This window comes from Malaclemys terrapin, chromosome 23 (genome assembly GCF_027887155.1).
Source record: "Malaclemys terrapin pileata isolate rMalTer1 chromosome 23, rMalTer1.hap1, whole genome shotgun sequence".
Classification (NCBI taxonomy): domain Eukaryota; kingdom Metazoa; phylum Chordata; order Testudines; family Emydidae; genus Malaclemys; species Malaclemys terrapin.
In genome coordinates, this window is record NC_071527.1 from 17347677 (window position 1) to 17369247 (window position 21571).

At 58.5% G+C, this 21571-nt stretch overlaps 1 protein-coding gene across 2 annotated transcripts in view; it reads right to left on the minus strand.

Annotated features, from left to right (window-relative positions):
* The window catches only part of CACNA1A (calcium voltage-gated channel subunit alpha1 A), a 173760-nt gene that overhangs the window by 56556 nt on the left and 95633 nt on the right, over window positions 1-21571 (minus strand). For both annotated transcript variants that reach the window (XM_054013050.1, XM_054013049.1), the window contains 12 exons: window positions 21330-21442; window positions 20563-20694; window positions 20156-20228; window positions 19584-19701; window positions 18980-19047; window positions 16690-16796; window positions 14785-15615; window positions 13597-14054; window positions 9097-9235; window positions 8364-8493; window positions 5060-5119; window positions 3065-3171 (listed from right to left, as the gene is read on the minus strand). In XM_054013050.1, coding sequence (XP_053869025.1) covers window positions 3065-3171; window positions 5060-5119; window positions 8364-8493; window positions 9097-9235; window positions 13597-14054; window positions 14785-15615; window positions 16690-16796; window positions 18980-19047; window positions 19584-19701; window positions 20156-20228; window positions 20563-20694; window positions 21330-21442 — 2336 coding nt within the window. The remainder of the gene's footprint in view (window positions 1-3064; window positions 3172-5059; window positions 5120-8363; window positions 8494-9096; window positions 9236-13596; window positions 14055-14784; window positions 15616-16689; window positions 16797-18979; window positions 19048-19583; window positions 19702-20155; window positions 20229-20562; window positions 20695-21329; window positions 21443-21571) is intronic.

The window sequence follows — 21571 nt, forward strand, 5'->3', positions numbered from 1 at the left end:
GAGAATCGGGCCAGACATCACATACGAAGGCAAGCCCACGTGTAGCAATCAGCGCTCCTCAGGCCTCTTGCCACCAGCCCAGCTCGGAATAACCGTGGTCAGAGTAGCTTGTGGCAGAGGTAGAATCCAGCTGTCGAGACCCTGGGATGGCTGGTACTGATAACGTGGTACGGCGGAGAGCAGCATACACAACCAAGTGAGACAGTAATGCAGCACAGCAGAACATCAAGAGCTACTTTTCTTGTGTTACCAAAATGGCTCAAACTGGTTCTAGGCTAGTGATGGAATCGAAACTGACATGAAACAGGGTGAAATAAACAAGGCTAACAGTGGGGAGAGAGGTGGGGAGGAGGAAAGCTGAGAGCTCTCTTCAGGAGAGGCAGGTGGATTCAATCAATGGGGGAAACGTCTCTCTGGTAGGGGTGAGCAAACTGACTGGAAAAGATCCCCATGCGCCCCCCACCCCATAGCCTTTTCGGATGGGTCTGAAATGTTCGGTTAACCCTTTCAAACCCATTCTTCCCTATATCTGCAGGGCCGCTTGATGGATTAGATGCAAAATGGGTCTTGGCTCCACCAACACACTCCACTCCCCCAAATTACACAGCCCAGCTGCCACCCACTTCACCCCCCCACCCCCCGTGACTATGGATTCCGCCCCTGATTTCACCAAACACTCCTAGAGGCATGGTGGTCATACCACCCGGCCTCGGATCCAAAGGGAAAAAGGCAGGTCTGGTGAGATCTCCCTGGTCGGCATGCTTTGGAGGGTCACCCAGCCCGCATCCCTGCCGTTACAACTACCGGGAGCTACTGCAGGGGTGCAGAACCACTGGGGCGCAGGTTTACCCTGGCCACACATTCTTCTTTTCTGCCCCTCCCCGTCCTCTACATCTCCCTGAACTGTGCACGTGGGCTCCTGTGAAGATGGCAGAGCCAGTCTGGGGTGCTCTTTGGGAGGAGGGGAATGGCTGTGCCTGCCCCAAGGCCCCGTCGCACCAGCCAAGCTAGCCCCCAGGGACTAGGATGCAAGGCTACGGACGGCCCTGACTCTCGCCTACACCAGTGTCACTCCAGCGGCATGACTCCGGGGTGGGGGAGAGGGGAACCAGGTGCCAGAGCTCTGCTTCAGCCCAGCTCAGAAAGAACTCTCTCTAGAGAGTCAGGGTATTTAACGAGCAGGGGGCCCCCTCTCCACCCCACCTCACTGCAGCGGCAGCTGCTCGTCCTGGATGGGGACACGGCATTCACAGCCTGAGCTTTGCATTCCCCTCCCTGCTCCTGCACAGGCCAGGGCACATCATCCCTGCAAACCCTGGGTTTCCCCAGGGAACGGACAGACCCTGAAGCCTGGGGGATGCATCAAGACCACTGGGCTCTGGTCCAAACCCCGGCCGTGGGAAGGTGTCTCTCCCAGTCCTGTCCCAAAGGACCAAGCACTCCAGGTTCTGGGACCTATTTTGGCCTCTCTGCCAACGAGGAGTCCAATTAAGGCTGCTGGCAATGGTGTTTCATGGATGCGAAGGTGGGGCCTGGTCCCACTGCGGAAAAGGCTGAGACCCCTCAAACTCCTCGCATACACAGGCCATCAGATGGCCATTACCAACCCAGCCTCGACAGCTCTCGTGACCTCCAAGTGAGCAGGCAGCACCCAATGCCCCGACGCGGCCAGTCCTCGGGCATGGCGGGCACCGAAAAGGGACGGCTCGTCCAACAGCCCCAGCAGTTTGCCCAGCTCCACACAGAGGGTCAGGAATGGCAGGGGAAGCCCGCGTGCCTCCCAGCACAGACCATGCAGGGGGAGGATCAATCGGTGGGACAGCGCCGGGCATGCGGGGGGAGTGGGGAGATGCACATTCTGGGGGTGCAGCCGGCTGTACCATCCAGCCCATTCTCCCTGCCCACTAGCAGTGACTCTCAGGGGTCCCAGCAGGCAGTCAGGAGACATGGTGCTCAGCTGTTTCCCTGCAGCAGGAGAGCTCGCCACTGGGGGTGCCACACGGGGGCTGGAGATGACCCACCAGGATCCCGAGGGCTCTCCTGGCTCACGTGTCTGTTTACATACATCCTTCCAGAATGACCGCATGACCCCAACCATTTGCTGACCCTTATGTGTTGCTTCATCGGGGCACAGAAGCTGCTCATGGGTTGAACAAACCAACACTGGAAACTCAGTTCCTAATCCACTGAACTGGTGCAATTCTAGCTTCTCTAGCTGTACGCGCCCGCATGGGCTGGGTCGCACAACCTGCCAGGAGTGGCTGGTCCCAGCACCCTCTCACCACGTAAGAGATGGACAAGCAGCAGGGCCCAGCATCAGTCACAGAGCTGGGAAGGAGAACCCAGAAGTGCTCTAATGACCACAGCACACTCCTTTCCAGAGCCAGGGATAGACCCCAGGAGTCCTGACTCCCAGACACCCGCTCCCCACGCTCTAACCCCTGGACCTCACTCCCCTTCTGGAGCTAAGGAAAGATCCAGGAGCCACCCTGCTCTAACTACTAGACCCCAGTCCTGCACTTGAGAATCACCCAGGAGTTGGTGCTCCAGATTTACTGAGCCGCTCCTGCTGGGCTCTGACTAGCACAGCGAAACCCTTTCTCCAAACAGGTCCTCGCCGCCCCTGGGCTTTTGTTCAGCAAGGGATCTGCCGGGCCAGTCATCACTGTGCTAACGACTTGGGTGGCATCATAGTGCAAGGCCCTGAGAATCCTGCTGCCGAAGCCAGCAGCGCTGGGCCTGACCTGGGGCTGCGTGCACCGGGCTCCCTTCCGGGGAGCTCCTGCTTGAGACCCCGTTCCTTTGGCCCTGCGGACGAGGCCCTGGTTGTGGGGACTGCATGGCTAGGATGGACAGCCATTACCTGGCCCTTGGGAGCGGCTCCACGTGCTAGGGGCATCCCAAGCTGGCGGGGAGGTCGCTCTGCCATTCCATGCATGCTCTGGGGGGGTTGGCCGCGAAAGGGGGCGCCCTGTCATGCAATGAGCAAATTGGGGCCTTCCCCACCTGCCCAGCCAGGAGCTGGGTTTGGGGAGGAGTGCGAGAGCTCCAGCAAGAAACTCACGTGAAGGCAAAGGCCACCAGAGCTCCGCTGACCACGATGAAATCCAGGATGTTCCACAGGTCCCGGAAATAGGCGCCTTGGTGAAGAACCAGCCCCAGGTCGACCATCTGTGGCAGGGAGCGGAGCACAGGCAGAGGGTCAGCGGGGCGGCTCACTCCGTGCTGGCCGCTGCTGAGGGGGAAAAGGCTGCTCCCCTTTCCAATCACACCTTGCTCCGCTCAGCCCCAGGTCCCAACGCGCTCGGCAGAGCAGGGGCCAACCCACTACCTTCCTTTCACACTGAGGGAAACTGAGGCACCGTGTGGGGACGTAACTTACTCAAGGGAGGGTTGGGACCAAGTCTCCTGAGTCTAGAAGGAGCCAGGCCTGTTCTGCTCGCCAGACGGAGGGACAAGAGCCACTCAGCAGCTGGCAACATCTGGGCTTTAAGGGCAATTCTTTCTTCCCAAGCTTAATTCAAACGAACCCAGAGGCAACCCTGCCACTGCTGAGCGCCCCCCAGTGACTGAGAGGGGGAACTTGGTCTCCAGCTCCCTGCTCCTCGTCCAGGGCCCCCATCTCCTCAGCGCTCTCTGCGGCTCTTTGCTGCTGCTTCCTGGGGCGCTTCGTTTCAGAAGCCAGCCCTGTTGTCACATGAAGGAGACGGGGTCCTGTTGGCCTGCCTCCGGCTCCTTCCATCCCAGCGTCCGCCCCAGCAGATAGTCCCGTCTTCGCACACAGGATCCCCCCACCCCCCGAGTTCTCCGGGGCTCAACGTGCCCCTTTGCACAGCCACAGACATCCCTCTGCCGCTACCCTGCCTAGCCCTTCCCTGGGCTGGATTCCAGACCTCCAGCCCTCCGTTATGGGTTTGCCCCACACCTCCCCTCCCCCCTTCCAGCTCTGCATGCCTCATCCCCCCTCAGCTGCGCGGGAAGGAAATGCCGGCAGAGCCACTGGGAGGGACCAGTCTCCTCTCTCAGCTTCTCCCCCTCCAAGTCACCCCTTCCCTGTCCAAGCTCCAGGATGAGGCTCCAGACCAGGGGTCTCAAACTCAAATGACCATAAGGGCCACATGAGGATTAGTACATTGGCCCGAGGGCCACATTACTGACACCTCCCCCACCGCCGCCCTCAGCCCCGCCCCCACTCCACCCCTTCCATGAGGCCCCGCCCCGCCTCTTCCCACCCCTTCCCTGCCCCCATTCCATCCCTTCCCCGAAATCCCCACCCCCAGGGAGTGTAGGAGGGGTGTGGGGTGTGGTGGGGGCTCAGGGCAGGGAGTTGGGGTGTGGGGTGCAGGAGGGGTGAGGGGTACAGCACGGGGTCAGGGTGCAGAGTGTGGCAGGGGGCTCAGGGCAGGGGGTTGGGGTGCAAGAGGGGTACAGGGTGCAGCAGGGGGCTCAGGGCAGGGGTCAGGGTGCAGGAGGGGTGCACGGTACAGCAGGGGGCTCAGGGCAGGGGGTTCAGCTGCAGGAGGGGTTTGGGGGGCAGGATCGGGCCCGGCGCGGCCAACTGGAGCTGCTGGGGGCGCTGCCTGAAGCAACAGCCACACACAGCCCCTCCGCCCCCCCTTCCCGCCTATTCCCGGAGCTGCGCAGGGCAGGGCAGGCAGGGAGCCTGCCCTGCTCCCGGTGCTCGTCCGGCCGCTCTGGTAAACACTGGGGGGGCTGCGAGGGGCTCGCGGGCCGCAGAAAATCACCCCGCAGGCCGCGTGTTTGAGACCCCTGCTCCAGACCTATCGGGCCACTCCATCCCCTCCTCCCAGGCTGGAGGCCCGCCCGGGGAAGAACTGACGGGTGGTCCATACACACAGCATCCGCCCTGTTACACTGATCCCCACCTGGGTTGGTAACATGGGAGGGTGAGCTCGTCCTTTCTCTGCAGCAGCACCAGGGGGAACCCACAGGGCTGGTGGCTGGCTCAGACACCGGAGAGATCTCCTGCCCTGGCTGCAGTGGGTAAGTCCTCCCCTCCCCGCGATACGGTCCAAGCCCCGGTCCCTGCCGGACTCACCTTAATGACCATCTCAAAGGTGAAGACACCCGTGAAGACGTAGTCAAAATAGCGCAGAACCTTTGGGGGAGAAGAGAGGGAGGATCTCAAACGCCCCTCTGGCTCCCCTTGCTAGCACCCCAGGGCAGGAGGAGACCCTGCCTTCATCACTCTGCAGCCGGGGCCCGGCCTAGCCAGCCCAGCATCCCCGGCTGAGGCTGGCCCAAGGGGGCCAGGCAGTGTCTATTCCAGCAGTGGTTTGAGGAGGCTGTCTGAGACCCACCAGGCTCACAGCGCGCAGAAGCCACCAACTAAGTGTTCCAAGGGGAACGGCCCAGATTCAGACCAGTGATAGCCCATTCCCAACCCTGTGCTGCCTCCAGGAGCAACGCCAGGCCTATGGAGTGCAGGCGTCGCATCTCCCCACGGGTCTCTGGTGGGTGCTTCCATGGGGATGGGGTTTTCAGCCCCCCGTGCCATTAGGGTCCCCACTCATACTCTTAGGCTGGGTGCAACCTGTGGCCATAGATACCCCGGGCACTCCCAGCGAGTGTCCAGGTGGGAGCCCTGTTGTCCTAGTCAGATACCAACATGGGTTCTCTCTGTTCCATCTCCCTCAAACTCCCCCTCAGCAGTTACAGGCAGACAGAGGATTCTCCTTCACTTCCTGACCCAGCATGTTGTGCTGCCCTGGCGCCTGGGTGTTAAACAGCTGTTGTGCCCCACCCCAGAGGGGGCTGCATTGCCACGGTGAGTGCGTGATCCCTGTGAGGTGCTGCTGTGTGGCAATTGAAGAGCTGTTGTGCCCCACCCCAGAGGGGGCTGCATTGCCACGGTGAGTGCGTGATCCCTGTGAGGTGCTGCTGTGTGGCTGTTGAAGAACTGTTGTGCCCCACCCCAGAGGGGGCTGCATTGTCACGGTGAGTGCGTGATCCCTGTGAGGTGCTGCTGTGTGGCTGTTGAAGAACTGTTGTGCCCCACCCCAGAGGGGGCTGCATACTAGCGCCAGGCAGAGCCATTCTGTGTGTTCAGTTCACACAAGCCTTTAGGAGCCCTCCTTTGGAGATGCACCAGCTTGTTATCACCCTCACCTGGTCTGCAGAAGTGGCGAGCGGGGAAGGGGAAAGCGGAGAAGGCACAGGACTTGGCTGAGACCCACTTCCCCGCCCCTTTGGGGATGCTGCTCTAATTCTTTCCCTCTGCTCTCCCCAGCAGGCCTGTGCGTGCGGGAGTTGGCCAGCCTGGCTCTCAGAGAGGAAACTGCAGTGTCAGCTACCGGGAGAGCTGGGTGGTGATTTATGGAGCTGTCACTCTCGGCTGCCTCCCTCCTAACCTACTTTAACACAGCTGCAGTGCTGCAGAAAAGCAAGAGGAAGGGCAGAGGCCTTTGGCTTTATTTTGGGAAGGGGGCAGGGTGCTAACAGTTGCACCTCCTGTGCCAGGCTCCAATGCCAGGGGGTGGCACCGGGGCAGCCTGCTTCCTGTTCACTCCCCAGGCACTGTCTCTCTAGCTTTCAGTGTCAGATTAGCCCTGCAGAAAGTTGCCAGTTTGGCATCCCTAGAGATTGGAGGGCATAGCCTGGGGGGCAGCAGGGCAAGCTCCCCCCATATGCCACCCCCACCAATATGCCTCAGCCATGCTGCAAAGATCCCTTGTTAGGGGTGTTAAGAACATAAGCATGGCCACCCTGGGTCAGATCAATGGTCCATCTAGCCCAGGATCCTGTCCTCTGACAGTGGCCAGTGCCAGGTGCCCCAGAGGGAATGAACAGAACAGGGAATCATCAAGTGATCCATCCCGTCACCCATTCCAGTTTCTGACACCATCCCTGCCCATTCTGGCTGATAGCCATTGATGGACCTATCCTCCATGAACATATCTAGTTCTTTTTTGAACCCTGTTATAGTCTCTGTGTCCTGTTCAGTCCTCGGTCTCTCTCCTGAGACTGCCAATAAGGAACCCAGGAAGTCCCAGCGGTGCTGTGAGTGCCTAGAAAATGGTTTGAGAAGCCTGAACCCACTGCTCACAGGCCACTGAACGGACATCAGGCAGTGACGGCATAAGAACGGCCAGACTGGGTCAGACCAAAGGTCCATCCAGCCCAGTATCCTGTCTTCCGACAGTGGCCAATGCCAGGTGCCCAGAGGGAGTGAACCTAACTGGTAATGATCAAGTGATCTCTCTCCTGCCATCCATCTCCACCCTCTGACAAACAGAGTCTAGGGACACCATTCCTTACCCGTCCTGGCTAACAGCCATTAATGGACTTAACCTCCATGAATTTATCCAGTTCTCTTTTAAACGCTGTTATAGTCCTAGCCTTCACAACCTCCTCAGGCAAGGAGTTCCACAAGTTGACTGTGCGCTGTGTGAAGAAGAACTTCCTTTTATTTGTTTTAAACCTGCTGCCCATTAATTTCATTTGGTGGCCCCTAGTTCTTGTATTATGGGAACAAGTAAATAACTTTTCCTTATTCACTTTCTCCACACCAGTCATGATTTTATATACCTCTATCATATCCCCCCTTAGTCTCCTCTTTTCCAAGCTGAAAAGTGCTAGCCTCTTTAATCTCTCTTCATATGGGACCCGTTCCAACCCCCTAATCATTTTAGTTGCCCTTCTCTGAACCTTTTCTAATGCCAGTATATCTTTTTTGAGATGTGGGTGTACCATCGATTTATATAAGGGCAGTAAGATACTCTCCATCTTATTCTCTATCCCCTTTTTAATGATTCCTAATATCCTGTTTGCTTTTTTGATCGCCTCTGCACACTGCGCGGATGTCTTCAGAGAACTATCCACAATGACGCCAAGATCTTTTTCCTGATTCGTTGTAGCTAAATTAGCCCCCATCATATTGTATGTATAGTTGGGGTTATTTTTCCCAATGTGCATTACTTTACATTTATCCACATTAAATTTCATTTGCCATTTTGTTGCCCAATCACTTAGTTTTGTGAGATCTTTTTGAAGTTCGTCACAGTCTGCTTTGGTCTTAACTCTCTTGAGCAGTTTAATATCATCTGCAAACTTCGCCACCTCACTGTTTACCCCTTTCTCCAGATCATTTATGAATAAGTTGAATAGGATTGGTCCTAGGACTGACCCTCGGGGAACACCACTAGTTACCCCTCTCCATTCTGAGAATTTACCATTAATTCCTACCCTTTGTTCCTGGTCTTTTAACCAGTTCTCAGTCCATGAAAGGACCTTCCCTTTTATCCCATGGCATCCAAGATAGGTTTTAACTGCATTACCTAGAAAGGCAGAAGCCCTCAGCCTCCGTGGGGGTAGGGCGGCCTCAGCTCAGCGGCAGGACTTACGTTGTTCCGGGTAGCATTGGGCTGCACGGGGTCCTCAGCGGCCAGCGCGATGCTGCTCATGGCGATCACCATCAGGATGCACATCTCAAAGTACCGCAGGTTCACGATGTAATGGCAGAGCCTGCGGAACCTGGCCGGGCAAAGACGGCACATGGCACTCAGGGCCAGGGGCACCCAGACTCACTGTGTCCCCCCACCCTGGAGCAGACCAATGCGTCTCTCTGGCCTGGTATCCCCCCCACCCTGGAGCAGACCACTGCGCCCCTCTGACCTGGTATCCCCCCCACCCTGGAGCAGACCAATGCGCCCCTCTGACCTGGTATCCCCCACCACCCTGGAGCAGGCCACTGCACTCCTCTGACCTGGTATCCCCGCCACCCTGGAGCAGACCAATGCGCCCCTCTGGGCCAGCCGTCCCCCCGCCTTGCCACACCAGATCAGGATCACAGTTCACGAAGCCAACAGCTGACCCCCAGCCATGGTCAATAGTTGATGTTTCAGAGTAAGGAGCAAACCCCCACAATGCACCTGGCCAGCTACGCCATGCTGCCGGGGTCCCCTCACCCCCGCAGGCCAGACACTCACCCTTCAGTCTGAAGCAGGGAATTCAAACACAGGAGGGTTGGATGCCCATTGGCCTCCTTCCCTCACTTAGGGGGGGAGTGGTTCTGTTCCTGGCATGTGCCCACCGTCTGCCCGCTCAATTCCCCGCCCCGACAAGAGCCGTACTCACGGATTGGTGGTGGAGAGGATGAACATGGAGCTATAGGGAACCATGGGCTTGGGCCCATTCTCCTCCTGCTCGCCATCCTCCTCCTCTTTCTTCTCTTCCTCCTTCTTTGGCAGTGGGTCTGGATTGGCGTTTTTATTCACTGCACAGGGGAGAAGGACGAAGTGAAGTGACGTGGTCAGCACCGACCTGGGACCCCGGAACCAGACACAGCACAGCCGTTGCCTTCCTGCCAGCCTACAGGGGAGCTAATGTCATCCCTGCAGACCCGGGTGGGGAGACCCGGGCCTGGCAACCGTCACCTGAGTCTAGTGTCCGGGGGGCGCCCCCCGGGCCCTGTTCTGCATCGCTCTGTAACACTCACAGCATGCTGCCTCCCCGCGCATGGGGCTAGGGTTCAGGCCAGAGAGCTCCCTAACCCTCCGCAGGAAGGGGAGCTCAGGTGAGTCACACACAGAGCCTCAGGGACACACACACACACACACACACAAATTGGCTCGGGGATGGACACACACACAGCCTCAGGGACAGGGATGGACACACACACACACACACACACAGAGCCTTGGGGATGGACAGACAAACACACACACACACACACACCCCTCGGACACACACACACACACACAGCCTCAGGAACAGGGACACACACACACAGAGCCTCAGGGACAGACACACACACGCACACACAGACACACAGCCTCAGGGACATGGACAGACAGACACACAAACAGGGACTTGGGGATGGACAGACAGACAGACACACCCACACACACACACACAGCCTCAGGGACACACACACACACACACACACACACACACACACACACACACACAAACAGGGACTCGGGGATGGACACACACCCCCACACACACCCCCCCACACACCCCCACACACACAGAGGCTCGGGGACAGACACACACACACACAGAGCCTTGGGGGGGATACACGCGCACACACCCACACAGGGTGTCTCCAAAGGGCACCCTTGTGGCACTGTGGCTCCAAGAGGCAATACACGGCCATAGTACCCCAGAGCTTCAGGCCAGAAGGGACCATCGGACCCTCTCGCTTGACCTGTGTGGTCACTGCCACTGACCCAGCGACTTCAGCAGGACTGAAGAGACGACACCGTGGTGGCCACAGGCAGAGAACTCCCAGTGCGCAACGCCTCAGCCATGGCAGGGAACCGATTAGGAGAGACCCGCCCAGAGGGACCCCGCAGGTGCCCCACGCCCCATACAGCAGATGTAGGTGAACCCTCCACCCCCCAAAGTCCCTGCCAATCTGACCTGGGGGAAATTCCTTCCCCACCCCAGATCCGGCAACCCCAGCACCTGAGCCAGACCCACAGCCTGGCTCTGTCCCCACTCGGAGCCCCGACCCACACAACCGGTGCCTGTCTGCCTGTGCCGGAGCTCTGATCCCTTCAGGGCTGATTTGTCTCCTAGAGGCTAGAGGCGCCGCCTTCTGCTCGCGCTGGTGGGTGCTCAACCCCTCCCGCCCCAACTCCACCCCTGCCCCATCCCCATTCCAACCCCTTCCCCAAAGTCCCTGCCCCAAATCCCCGCCCCGGCCCCTCCTCCTCCCCCCTCCCTCCTCCCTCCCAGGGCTTGCTACGCTGCCAAACAGCTGTTTGGCCGTGGCAAGTGCTGAGAGGTAGGCGGAGGAGCAGGGACGCGGCACGTTCAAGGGAGGAGGTGGAGGCGGGACAGGGGCAGCTTGACTGCCGGTGGGTGCAGAGCACCCACTAATTTTTCCCATGGGTGCTCCAGGGATGGAGTATCCACGGAGTCAGGGCCTATGCTAGAGGCCCCACCTGATGGACATGGGCTACTTCACCCCTAAATTGGGACCAGCCCTGAATCTCAGGAGAGATGCCCCCACGGATCTCACTCTCACACATAAGAACGGCCAGACTGGGTCAGGCCAAAGGTCCATCTAGCCCAGTCTCCTGTCTTCCGACAGTGGCCAATGCCAGATGCCCCAGAGGGAATGAACAGAACAGGGAATCATCAAGTGATCCATCCCCTGTCGCGCATTCCCAGCTTCTGACAAACAGAGGCTAAGGACACCATCCCTGCCCATCCTGGCTAATAGCCATTGGTGGACCTATCCTCCGTGAACTTATCTAGCTTTTTTTTGAACCCTGATATAGTCTTGGCCTTCACAACATCCTCTGGCAAGGAGTTCCACAGGTTGACTGTGCGTTGTGTGAAAAAATACTTCCTTTTGTTTGTTTTAAACCTGTGGCCTATTAATTTCATTTATGAGAAGGAGTAAATAACATTTCCTTATTTACTTTCTCCACAGCAGTCATGATTTTATAGACCTCTAGCATATCCCCCTTAGTCGTCTCTTTTCCAAGCTGAAAAGTCCCAGTCTTATTAATCTCTCCTCATACGGCAGCCATTCCATCCCCCTAATCATTTTTGTTGCCCTTTTCTGAACCTATACCAAATCCAATATATCTTTTTTGAGAGGGGGTGACCACATCTGCACGCAGTATTCAAGATGTGGACATACCATGGATTTATATAGAGGCATTATGATATTTTCTGTCTTATTATCTATCCCTTTCTTAATGATTCCCAACAGTCTGTTTGCTTTTTTGACTGCCACTGCACATTGAGTGGATGTTTTCAGAGAACTCTCCACAGTGACTCCAAGATCTCTTTCTTGAGTGGTAACAGATAATTTAGACCCCATCATTTCATATGTATAGTTGGTATAATGTTTTCCAATGTTCATTACTTTGCATTTATCAACATTGAATTTCATTTGAATTTTCATTGCTGCCCAATCACCCAGTTTTGAGAGATCCCTTTGTAGCTCTTCGCAGTCTGCCTGGGACTTAACTATCTTGAGTAGTTTTGTATCATCTTCAAATTTTGCCAAATCACTGTTTACCCCTTTTTCCAGATCATTTATGAATATGTTGAATAGGACTTGGCCCAGTACAGACTCCTGGGGGGCACCACTATTTACCTCTCTCCACTGTGAAAACTGACCATTTATTCCTACCCTTTGTTTCCTGTCTTTTAACCAGTTTCCAATCCAGGAGAGGACCTTCCTCTTATCCCATGACAGCTTCCTTTGCTTAAGCGCCTTTGGTGAAGGACCTTGTCAAAGGCTTTCTGAAAGTTTAAGTACACTATATCCACTGGGTCCCCCTTGTCCACATGCCTGTTGACCCCTCTCAAAGCATTCTAGTAGATTGGTGAGGCATGATTTCCCTTTACAAAAACCATGTTGACTCTTCCCCAACAAATTATGTTCATCTCGGTGTCTGACAACATTGTTCTTTATGTCTCACACACTCCCCAGCGGATTGGGAGTATCGGGGGCAGAAGGGTATCAGCCCTTCTGAGCTTGGGTCCCTAGAGACCTGCCTGTGGGAGGAAGGCCCATAATCTTTGTCTCTCCCCTTGATCCACAGCTCTGGTGAGGCCCAAAACAATCAGGAGCTGGTGTGGACCGGGAGGAAGAGGAGGGGCATGAAGCTACGCAGCCTCTGTGAGGTAGATAGAAGGATTGGGGGGATTCTTGGGGAGCTGCACAAACCGAGCTGGTCTTGTAAGGTTTTTTGGTTGGTGGGTTGCTTGCACCGGGGTGTTACTGCAGAGCGACCCTGGCTCTGAACTCTGGAATCGAAAGCACAACATGCATGGAACTACTGAGACTTTTCAGATGCAACGGAGCAGGGACGCAGGGCAGATCCATCCAACCTTGCAGGGTCCATTTAACACTGAACTCCAGCCACCCCGTTGGCTGGGGCCTGGCCAGGGACGGATACCACCTCTGCAGAGCTACACGTCTGGGGAGGAGCTATGGATTGGGCTGGGCTTGGGGGCTGAGTTTGTGATGGCATTTGCCTGCCCCCCCATCAGCGCTCAGACCCCAACAATAAGGAGATTTTGAAGACAGTCTTTTGGAAAAGAGCTCAAAGCACATTTCAAAGACAGGTCAATACCATTATCCTCACTATCCACTAAGCCAGAGGTTTACAAACTGTGGGGCGTGGAGGGATGTTTGGGGGGAGAGGCGGGGGACGGAGTGAGCGGCAACACCAGGTGCTTTGGGGAGGAAGCACCATCTCCACCCCGACTCACCTCACCAGGCCACCAAGCCTGTGGGTCAGTGTCAACATCCACCGATTTCCACTCCTGGCAGCCTCCACGCCCAGAGACCATCACACGCGCCTTTCCCTCCCTGAAAGCCCGAGGGGGGAGGGGCAGGTATTGTGTCTATTTTTGTTTGGGTTGGGGGAGGGGAAGGCTCAGCTCAAAAAGTTTGAAAACCGCTGCACTAAGAAAGTCCCACTTTCCCCAGTGCCTACGCTCGGAGTGGATTGAGCTCTTCCTCACGGCACCTACGCTGGGGGCGGATCGAGCTCTTCCCCACGGCACCTACGCTGGGAGCAGATCAAGCTCTGCCCCACGGCACCTACGCTGGGGGCGGATCGAGCTCTGCCCCAGGGCACCCCCCCATCCGGTGCCTACCTTGCACGACGATGTTGTTGATGGGTGGTGTGAAGGTGGCTGGGATATCCACTGTGGTGTGCTCCGGCTTCTTGGCAGCCTTAGCTGGGTTGTTCTGGGTGCTGGGGTTGGTGACTATAAGGCTGTTCTCGGGGGTTTTCGGGGGCCCGGGCTGGGGTGGGTTGCTGGGTGCCTGGCGGTTGGCAGCATTCTGGGAGTTGGGGGGCGGCTGGCCCAGGGTGCCAGGAAGGTTGTGGGATGCCCGGGTGGCTGTGCAGTTGGCATGGTGGCCCACCTTGGCTGGGCTCTGGAGGTGGCTGGCATTGTGGGGGGTTGAGGGCTCCGTGGTGGCTAGTTTGTTGTTCTTCATGTTGTCTATGTCCTCCGCCACCTGTGGCTCGTGGCGCCCCATGTCCTGCTGGATCGGCCGCGTGGTGGAGAGGTTCGGGCCGGGCACTGGGCTGGGGCCTTGGTTCTCTCTACCCAAAGGAAATGACGCAGATCAGAGTCAGGGAGTAGGAGGCCTCATCTCCCTTCTGAAAAACCTGGACAGCCTGCTGCTCTGGCCCCACTCACTGCTGGCTCAGGTGATCAGGGAATGGGACATGGGACCTTCCCCTCTAGGGGCACCAGCTCTGATTCGGCCCCAGGGTGGTGGTGGGGGACTGGCTGGCTAAGTGGGCAGTGCTGGTCAACGACTGACAATCACCTCCATCTGGGATGGCTGTTCGCTGGCCCGTATGGAACCAGTTCTTGGGTCTCAGCCAGTTCCCAGAGGGACAAGTGTCGGGCAGATGTGGCCAAGCAGACCTTGGTGCCTGTCTGAAATGCTCCCATCAGCAGAGAGGGGAAGGCGAAGGGCCTCCAGCTCGATAGCTGATACATCCCCCGTTGGCTCCACCTCTTGCTTCCCTTTTCCCAGCCCCTTACTCCTTCCTTGGCCCGTTCTCCAGCCCCAGCCCTGTGCCCACTGCTGGCTGAGCGAGGGCCCTGCACTCTGAAGATGAGGGGCTCTGTCTCTGAAACAACCCCCCACCCCGATCTGGCTCCCCATTTTCCCCACAGCACCCCTCCGCCATGGTACAAAGTGAGGAGATTGGGATGCAGAATTCCCAATCCCCCAGCCCCATCCCCCCGAGCCTCGTTGATCCCTGGCGGCTGTCGTGCCCGGGGGCCCTTCCACCCCACCGCCCGGGTGCCCCCACTCACTTCCTGCGCCGGTGCCGCCTCTCCCTGTCATCCCTCTTGCTGTCGGTGTCATAGGTGGACTGCGCGGCGTGCCGGTGGCGCCGGCGTCTCTCCCCGTCGGGCTGCTCACCCTCCACGTCCCCGCGGGAGGGCCGGCTCCCTTCCCGGTGCCGCAGTCGCCGCTCCACCTTGCTGCCCTCGTCCCGGCCCCCGCCGCCCTCCTCTCCCATCCGGCGGTGGGCCCGCTGCCGCCGATGATCCCGCTCACCCTCGGCCATCCGGGGCGACCCGCTGCGGCTCTCTTTGCTGCCCCCTTGCCGGTGCTGGTGCCTGCGGTGGGGGTCGACAGCTTGGATCCGCTCCAAGGCGCTGTCGCGGTAGCCCTGCTCCCGGCTGCTCTCGTAGCCCTGCTCCCGGTAGGTGCCGTCCTGGTTCAGACTGGTCTCCTTGCTCCCGCTGCGCTGCCGTCGGGCCTCAAGCCCCTCTGCATCAGGCTGCTCGTAGCTGCGGGAGCTGCTGAATTCCCGCGAGCGCTCGTGGTAGCGGGCCTGCTTGCGCAGGAAATCCTCAGCCCGCTGCTGGCTGAAGCGCTGCTCCAGAGAGGGCTCGTTGGGCCGGGTCTTGTTGGTGTTGTTGTTGCGGTTCTCCTGAGGGTCAACCACCAGGGGCCGGTCCAGGTGGGTCTTGATGTCAGGCCGCATGGCCCGGGCGTAGGTCACCTTCCACGGGTCCTCGGGGTCCATCTCATTGTACAGGGCTTCCCGGCTCGCCAGCAGATTGTGCTTCCGCATCTCACTCGTTCTCTGCTCCCAGATGGACTTGGAGGATTTTTGGTTCTTCTGCTGCTCTTTCCTGAAGCCGAAACAGGGACAGATTCTTGAAACACCTTTAGAATTGAGCTGCTTTTCCTCCCCAACCACAGCCAGCGCTCCTGCCCCGCTCCCCACAGCGCCCCCTGCTGGGAGGGGCTGGGACCGGAGTAGCCACACGCTCCCCCCACAGCCAGCGCTCCTGCCCCACTCCCCACAGCGCCCCCTGCTGGGAGGGGCTGGGACCGGAGTAGCCACACGCTCCCCCCACAGCCAGCGCTCCTGCCCCGCTCCCCGCAGCGCCCCCTGCTGGGAGGGGCTGGGACCGGAGTAGCCAGGCGCTCCTCCCACAGCCAGCGCTCCTGCCCCGCTCCCCACAGCGCCCCCTGCTGGGAGGGGCTGGGACCGGAGTAGCCAGGAGCTCCCCCCACAGCCAGCGCTCCTGCCCCGCTCCCCACAGCGCCCCCTGCTGGGAGGGGCTGGGACCGGAGTAGCCAGGCGCTCCTCCCACAGCCAGCGCTCCTGCCCCGCTCCCCACAGCGCCCCCTGCTGGGAGGGGCTGGGACCAGAGTAGCCAGGCGCTCCTCCCACAGCCAGCGCTCCTGCCCCACTCCCCACAGCGCCCCCTGCTGGGAGGGGCTGGGACCGGAGTAGCCAGGAGCTCCCCCCACAGCCAGCGCTCCTGCCCCGCTCCCCACAGCGCCCCCTGCTGGGAGGGGCTGGGACCGGAGTAGCCAGGAGCTCCCCCCACAGCCAGCGCTCCTGCCCCGCTCCCCACAGCGCCCCCTGCTGGGAGGAGCTGGGACCGGAGTAGCCAGGAGCTCCCCCCACAGCCAGCGCTCCTGCCCCGCTCCCCACAGCGCCTCCTGCTGGGAGGGGCTGGGACTGGAGTAGCCAGGAACTCCCCCCACAGCCAGCGCTCCTGCCCCGCTCCCCACAGTGCACTGCAGCCTCGAGCATTCCTTGTCTCTAGCTGTCCTGAGACCCGATCCTGCAACATGAGCCGGTGCCGAGGCTCTGCCGCCCGTGGCCGGACACAGCGTCACGGAACAAGAGAGCCTGAGGGGAGGCTCCGGTACGTGCCCTGGCCGCCGGTGTCGCTACCTACGGCACTTACACCGCTATAGACATGCTGGCTGCAGACAGGGGGCTCACTTCTGCCACCTCCTTGGCTTTCTGTAGTGCAAGTTTTTGGTTGGCCACCTCCTCCTCCTCTTGTTCATCCTGATAGGCACAGACACAGGCGAGCATTAGCGGCGTTTGATCCCCATCAACCCCGCCCTGATTCCTGGCCCCTTTGGGGTGTAACTCACCCTGCCTGGTGCGGCGGCTTTGTCCCCTCTGGGGGGGGAGGCCACACAGGGGGTGACAAGCCTGCTGCAGGCTTGGAAAACAGCTCCGGCATAGGTGCTGACCCTGTGGGTGGAGCACCCATGGGGAAAAAAGGGTGGGTGCTGAGCACCCACCGGCAGCCCCCTCTATCAGCGCCTCCCCCTCCCTCCCTACACCTCCTGCCGCAGATCAGCTGGGGGAGGGGCAGGAAGAGGTGGGGTGGGACTTAGGGGAAGGGGTGGAGCGGGGGCAAGGCCTAGGGCGGAGCAGGGGTTTAGCACCCCCCCGGGAAAGGACAAAGTCAGTGCCTGTGAGCTCAGGAGACTCATGCTTCAAGAGCCAGGGTGATACCTGCAGCCCCCAGCCGGGAGTGGCCGCAAGGCTAGGACACCCATCCTCCCGCCCCACTCGAGCTAAGGGAGAATTCAGGAGCCCAAGGCCAGACCACGGGACCATCCGCTCCTCAGGTGTGAGCTCCTGGATAGCACAGGGCACCACCAACAACCACACAGCAAAGTATCCCAGCCCTCAGGAGCCTGAACTGGTGTGTGCCGTGGACAGAGAACAGGCGGGAACAAATTCTGCCAATGCCCAAGCCTCAGCAATGGCAGGGAACGGATTAGGTGAGATGAGCCCAGGTGATCCCAGCGGGATCCCCACGCTGCGGAGGAAATCAAAAAAACCACAAGAGTCCTGCCAATCTGACCTGGGGGGAAGTTCCTTCCCCACCCCAGATCTGAAGACCCCAGGCACATGAGCCAAGCCCACCAGCCGGGCATTTAGACCCAGGATTCTCTGTACCACCTCGGCGAACTGGGCCCACCCCAAGCAATGTCCTGTCTCCAGCTGTAGCTGGTCTCTCTTGCTTCAGAGGAAGGTGAAAACCCCTCGGAATACATAGCGGCTAGCTGTATAGGCCCTATGACACACAGCTGATGCCACCACTACCATGGACTCCAGGGAGTTGGGTGTGATCAATGTCTCTCTAGGGCAAAGGAAAGGCTGGGGCTGAGGGGCGGACAGGGGAGTGTGTTTCTCTTATTGCGTAATGGAGCCAGGAGTCCGACAAGCTCCCGGGGACGAGAGGTAGGAAACAGGTGACGGAAGATTAGCCAGAAAGCCCAGGGGCTGGGGCAGCTCCTGTGCTGGAAAGGAAGAAAAAGGTGACGGGAAAGAAAGAGGGAGTGAACTAGGCAGAAGGAGCCTGCCCCCAGCACCAAGGCTCACCCGGCTATTTAAATGCTCTGCCCTTCCCCCTGGCCTTTCAGCCTCCAGCAGTCTTAATTCCTAGGAGCAGCGTTAGCGCCTCAGCCACTAGCCCACTCCTCAGCTACAACAAGGGGTCAGCACCACCCTGTTGTGCTTGACAGAATTACCGGACTTAGTGATGGACATTGGCGTGGGGCGGGAGGGGGCTCCAGGCTGAGGCAGGGGGTTGGGGGGTGTGAGGGCTCCAGGTGGGGGTGCAGGCTCTGGGGTGGGGCTGGGTATGAGGGGCTTGGCGTGTAGGAGGGTGCTCCGGGCTGTGACCAAGTGGTTCGGGGGACGGGAGGGGGATCAGTACTGGGACAGGGGGGTGATGCGCAGGGTGTGGGGGGTTGTGCAGGCTCCGGGCAGCGCTTACCTCAAGCAGCTCCTGGAAGCAGTGGCATGTCCCCCTCTCCGGCTTCGACGCGGAGGTGCGGCCAGGCAGCTCTACGCGCTGCCCTGTCTGCAGGCACCGCCCCCGCAGCTCCTATTGGCCGCGGTTCCTGGCCAATGGGCTGGGAGCCGCGGAATCAGCGCTCGGGGAGGGAGGACAGAGGCAACATGCAGAGCTGCCTGGCTGCGCCTCTGCCTGCAACAGTAGGGATGGGGAGCCGCCCGTGAGCGCCCCCCACGGACCTGAACATTTTTACCATGGACACTTGTGTCCGTGTATGGACATGTTGCCGACCCCTGCGAGGACACTGCTCACGTTTCAGCCATAGGACGCTCCCTAAGGAAGTCTTCCAAAGGGGCCCCTAGGGCCGCTCTGAGACCTCAGGGTTCCTGAACCCCCCACTCCCCAGGCGGGCCAGGGAAGCAGCTCCCACCTTGGTGAGCTCCTGTGCGTTAGCCAGGTTATCCACGGCGATAGCCAAAAACACGTTCAGCAGGGTATCTGGTCACCCAGTCAAGGCAGAGCCACCAGCCGCTCCAGCTCCAAACACCCCTGAGGCCAAGGGCAACCATCCTCGCCCCAGCTCAAGTCACACTTGGCTCTCAGCATATTCCCAGGGCTATCTCGGCACGGGGGGCGTGGACTGTGATGCACATGCAGAGCTTGCTTGCGCCCACAGCACCTGGGGTTTCCTTGCAGGTCTCCCATCCGAGCACTGGCCCAGTGCACCAAGGACTAGTTTCACAGCCCCAAGCCCCAGCTGCTCCAGGCTCAGAATCGCTCTCTTCCCTTTGCCTACCGAGACGGCTAGCTACTTCTAATGCACCCATTACTGGGGCATCGGAGCCCCACAAAGACCACCACCCCAGAGGCAGAACTGGGAACAGAACCCAGGAGACCTAGCTCCCAGCCCGTCCTGCTCTAAGCACTAGACCCCGCTCCCCTCCCAGAGCTGGGGTTAGAACCTAGGAGTTTGATTCCCACTAGAGCCTCCCGCCTGATGTCTTTCTCTCTTGGGGCCACCAAGCAAAGGATACAGTTACCAAACAAGGTGAGAACAATGAAATAGACCGAGTACACCATCCCCTGATGGACGCCGCCCTGAGATTTGATACCATCGTACATTACCATGTTCCAGTCTTCGCCAGTCAAGATCTGAAAGGGAAAAGAACAAGGCACCACCGGAGGCAGAGAATCCTTTCAGACAGGGCTCAGGGGCACATGCCACCCTCATGACCAACACTGAGACGGGAAGACGAGTCTCCATCCCTCTCTGAGCCATGGTGAACATTGCACCTTCAAAATGGGGGCGCGTGGGGGAGTGGGTCCAGTCTGGTTTTGCTGGACGGCTTACTGGGAATCTCGGCAATGGGGCCTGGGAACTTTCTTGGCCCGTCATGAAAATAGTGGGGCATCTTTAACGCAGGGTGTTTCCTCCCAAAGGGTCCAGCAGGCATGTGAGTTCAATAAGAGCCCACAACCAATCACTTCCCCTTTGTGGGTGTCCTTCAGAAGGGCCTTTCCCCTAAGGTCATGCAGTGATGCCGCTTCCTGTTTCCCCGCCCCGCTCTCACTGCCTGTGACACTGACCGAGCAATGGAGGCTGTACCTGAAATACTGTCATTATTGCTGCTGGGAAAGTGTCGAAGTTGGTGGAAGGGGTCCCATCGTCAAAATTGAACCTGTGCGGGGGAAACACCAAACCAACACACACAGGCCCGTTACTCACACACGCCCTTATCTGCCTGCCATGTCAGAGGGGAAAAGTTGAGTCAGGAATCTCTGCTCCAGTCCCAGTCTTTCCCAGCGGATGGCGCTGTAGGGGAGTGGGGCAGGACTTCTGACTGCAGGAGGAGCTCCCAGCTCCTGCAGTCCCAGCCTCTCTCTACAGGAGGCGATGCTGGAGCATTGGGTGTAACCAGCTCCCTATTATTCCAGTCCCAGAGCCTGATGGGATCTTGGGAAGGCAGCAGGTTGGCTGAGGGCTTGGCTCGGAGGGTCCCCCCAATTACTCACTGGCCCCCAAAGAGCTGCATCCCCAAAAGGGCAAAGACGACGATGAAGAGGAAGAGAAGGAACAGCAAGCTAATGATGGACTTCATGGAGTTCAGGAGAGACACCACCAGGTTCCGTAGGGAAGCCCAGTACCTGCGGAGAGAGACCGAAGGAACCACAGGTGAGCCCCTGGCAGTGTGTGATTGGGTGACGGCAGGTGGGTGGGCAGGTGTCCACGTGTGATTGGGTGCTTGTGTCTGTGGCCGGGTTACTTGCCGGCTGCATGAGACAAACCCAAATGTGCTTTTAGGTGTTTATACGGCATGGCACAGCCCATGGCTCAAGTTAATGGGGAACACCAACAAACGGACACACAAGCACACACGAGCACGTGTACACATACTATACACACAGGCACTCAAGCATACACACACTGTAACTTAGGGTTGCCAATGTTGTATTTAAAAAATAAGAGACGGTTTTCTTAGCACCCCTGCCCCACCCCTCCTCCCAATATTATTATCATTAATAATAATTATTATTAATAATAAGCAGTATTCGGGGGGGGGTATTTCTTGCTGCTTTTTGCAGCACTCAGCAACTCCCAATCTTGTACAGAAATGAAAAAACAAGGGACATCCCTTGTAATAAGGGACTGTTGGCAACCCTAAGCGTACACACGCATCACTCACACACACACACACACACACACACACACGCATCACACACACACACACACACACACACACACATATATATTTTAGGACACTGGAAGCAAGAACACTTACTTTGTGATTTTGAAAATACGCAATAACCTGAGAGCTCGTAACACGCTGATTCCAAAGGATGTTCCAGGCTTCATGACAGCCCAGATCACCTCAAAGATGCTCCCTATGATAACCTGCCAGAAAGCAAAGGACCATATTAGCAGCTTACAAAAAACTCTGGGCCTTGGCTGTGCAGGGAACCTTGGCGCTGATGCCCTCCGCGCCCCCCCACCCCCCCCCCACGGGCGCTGACAGCATGCTCA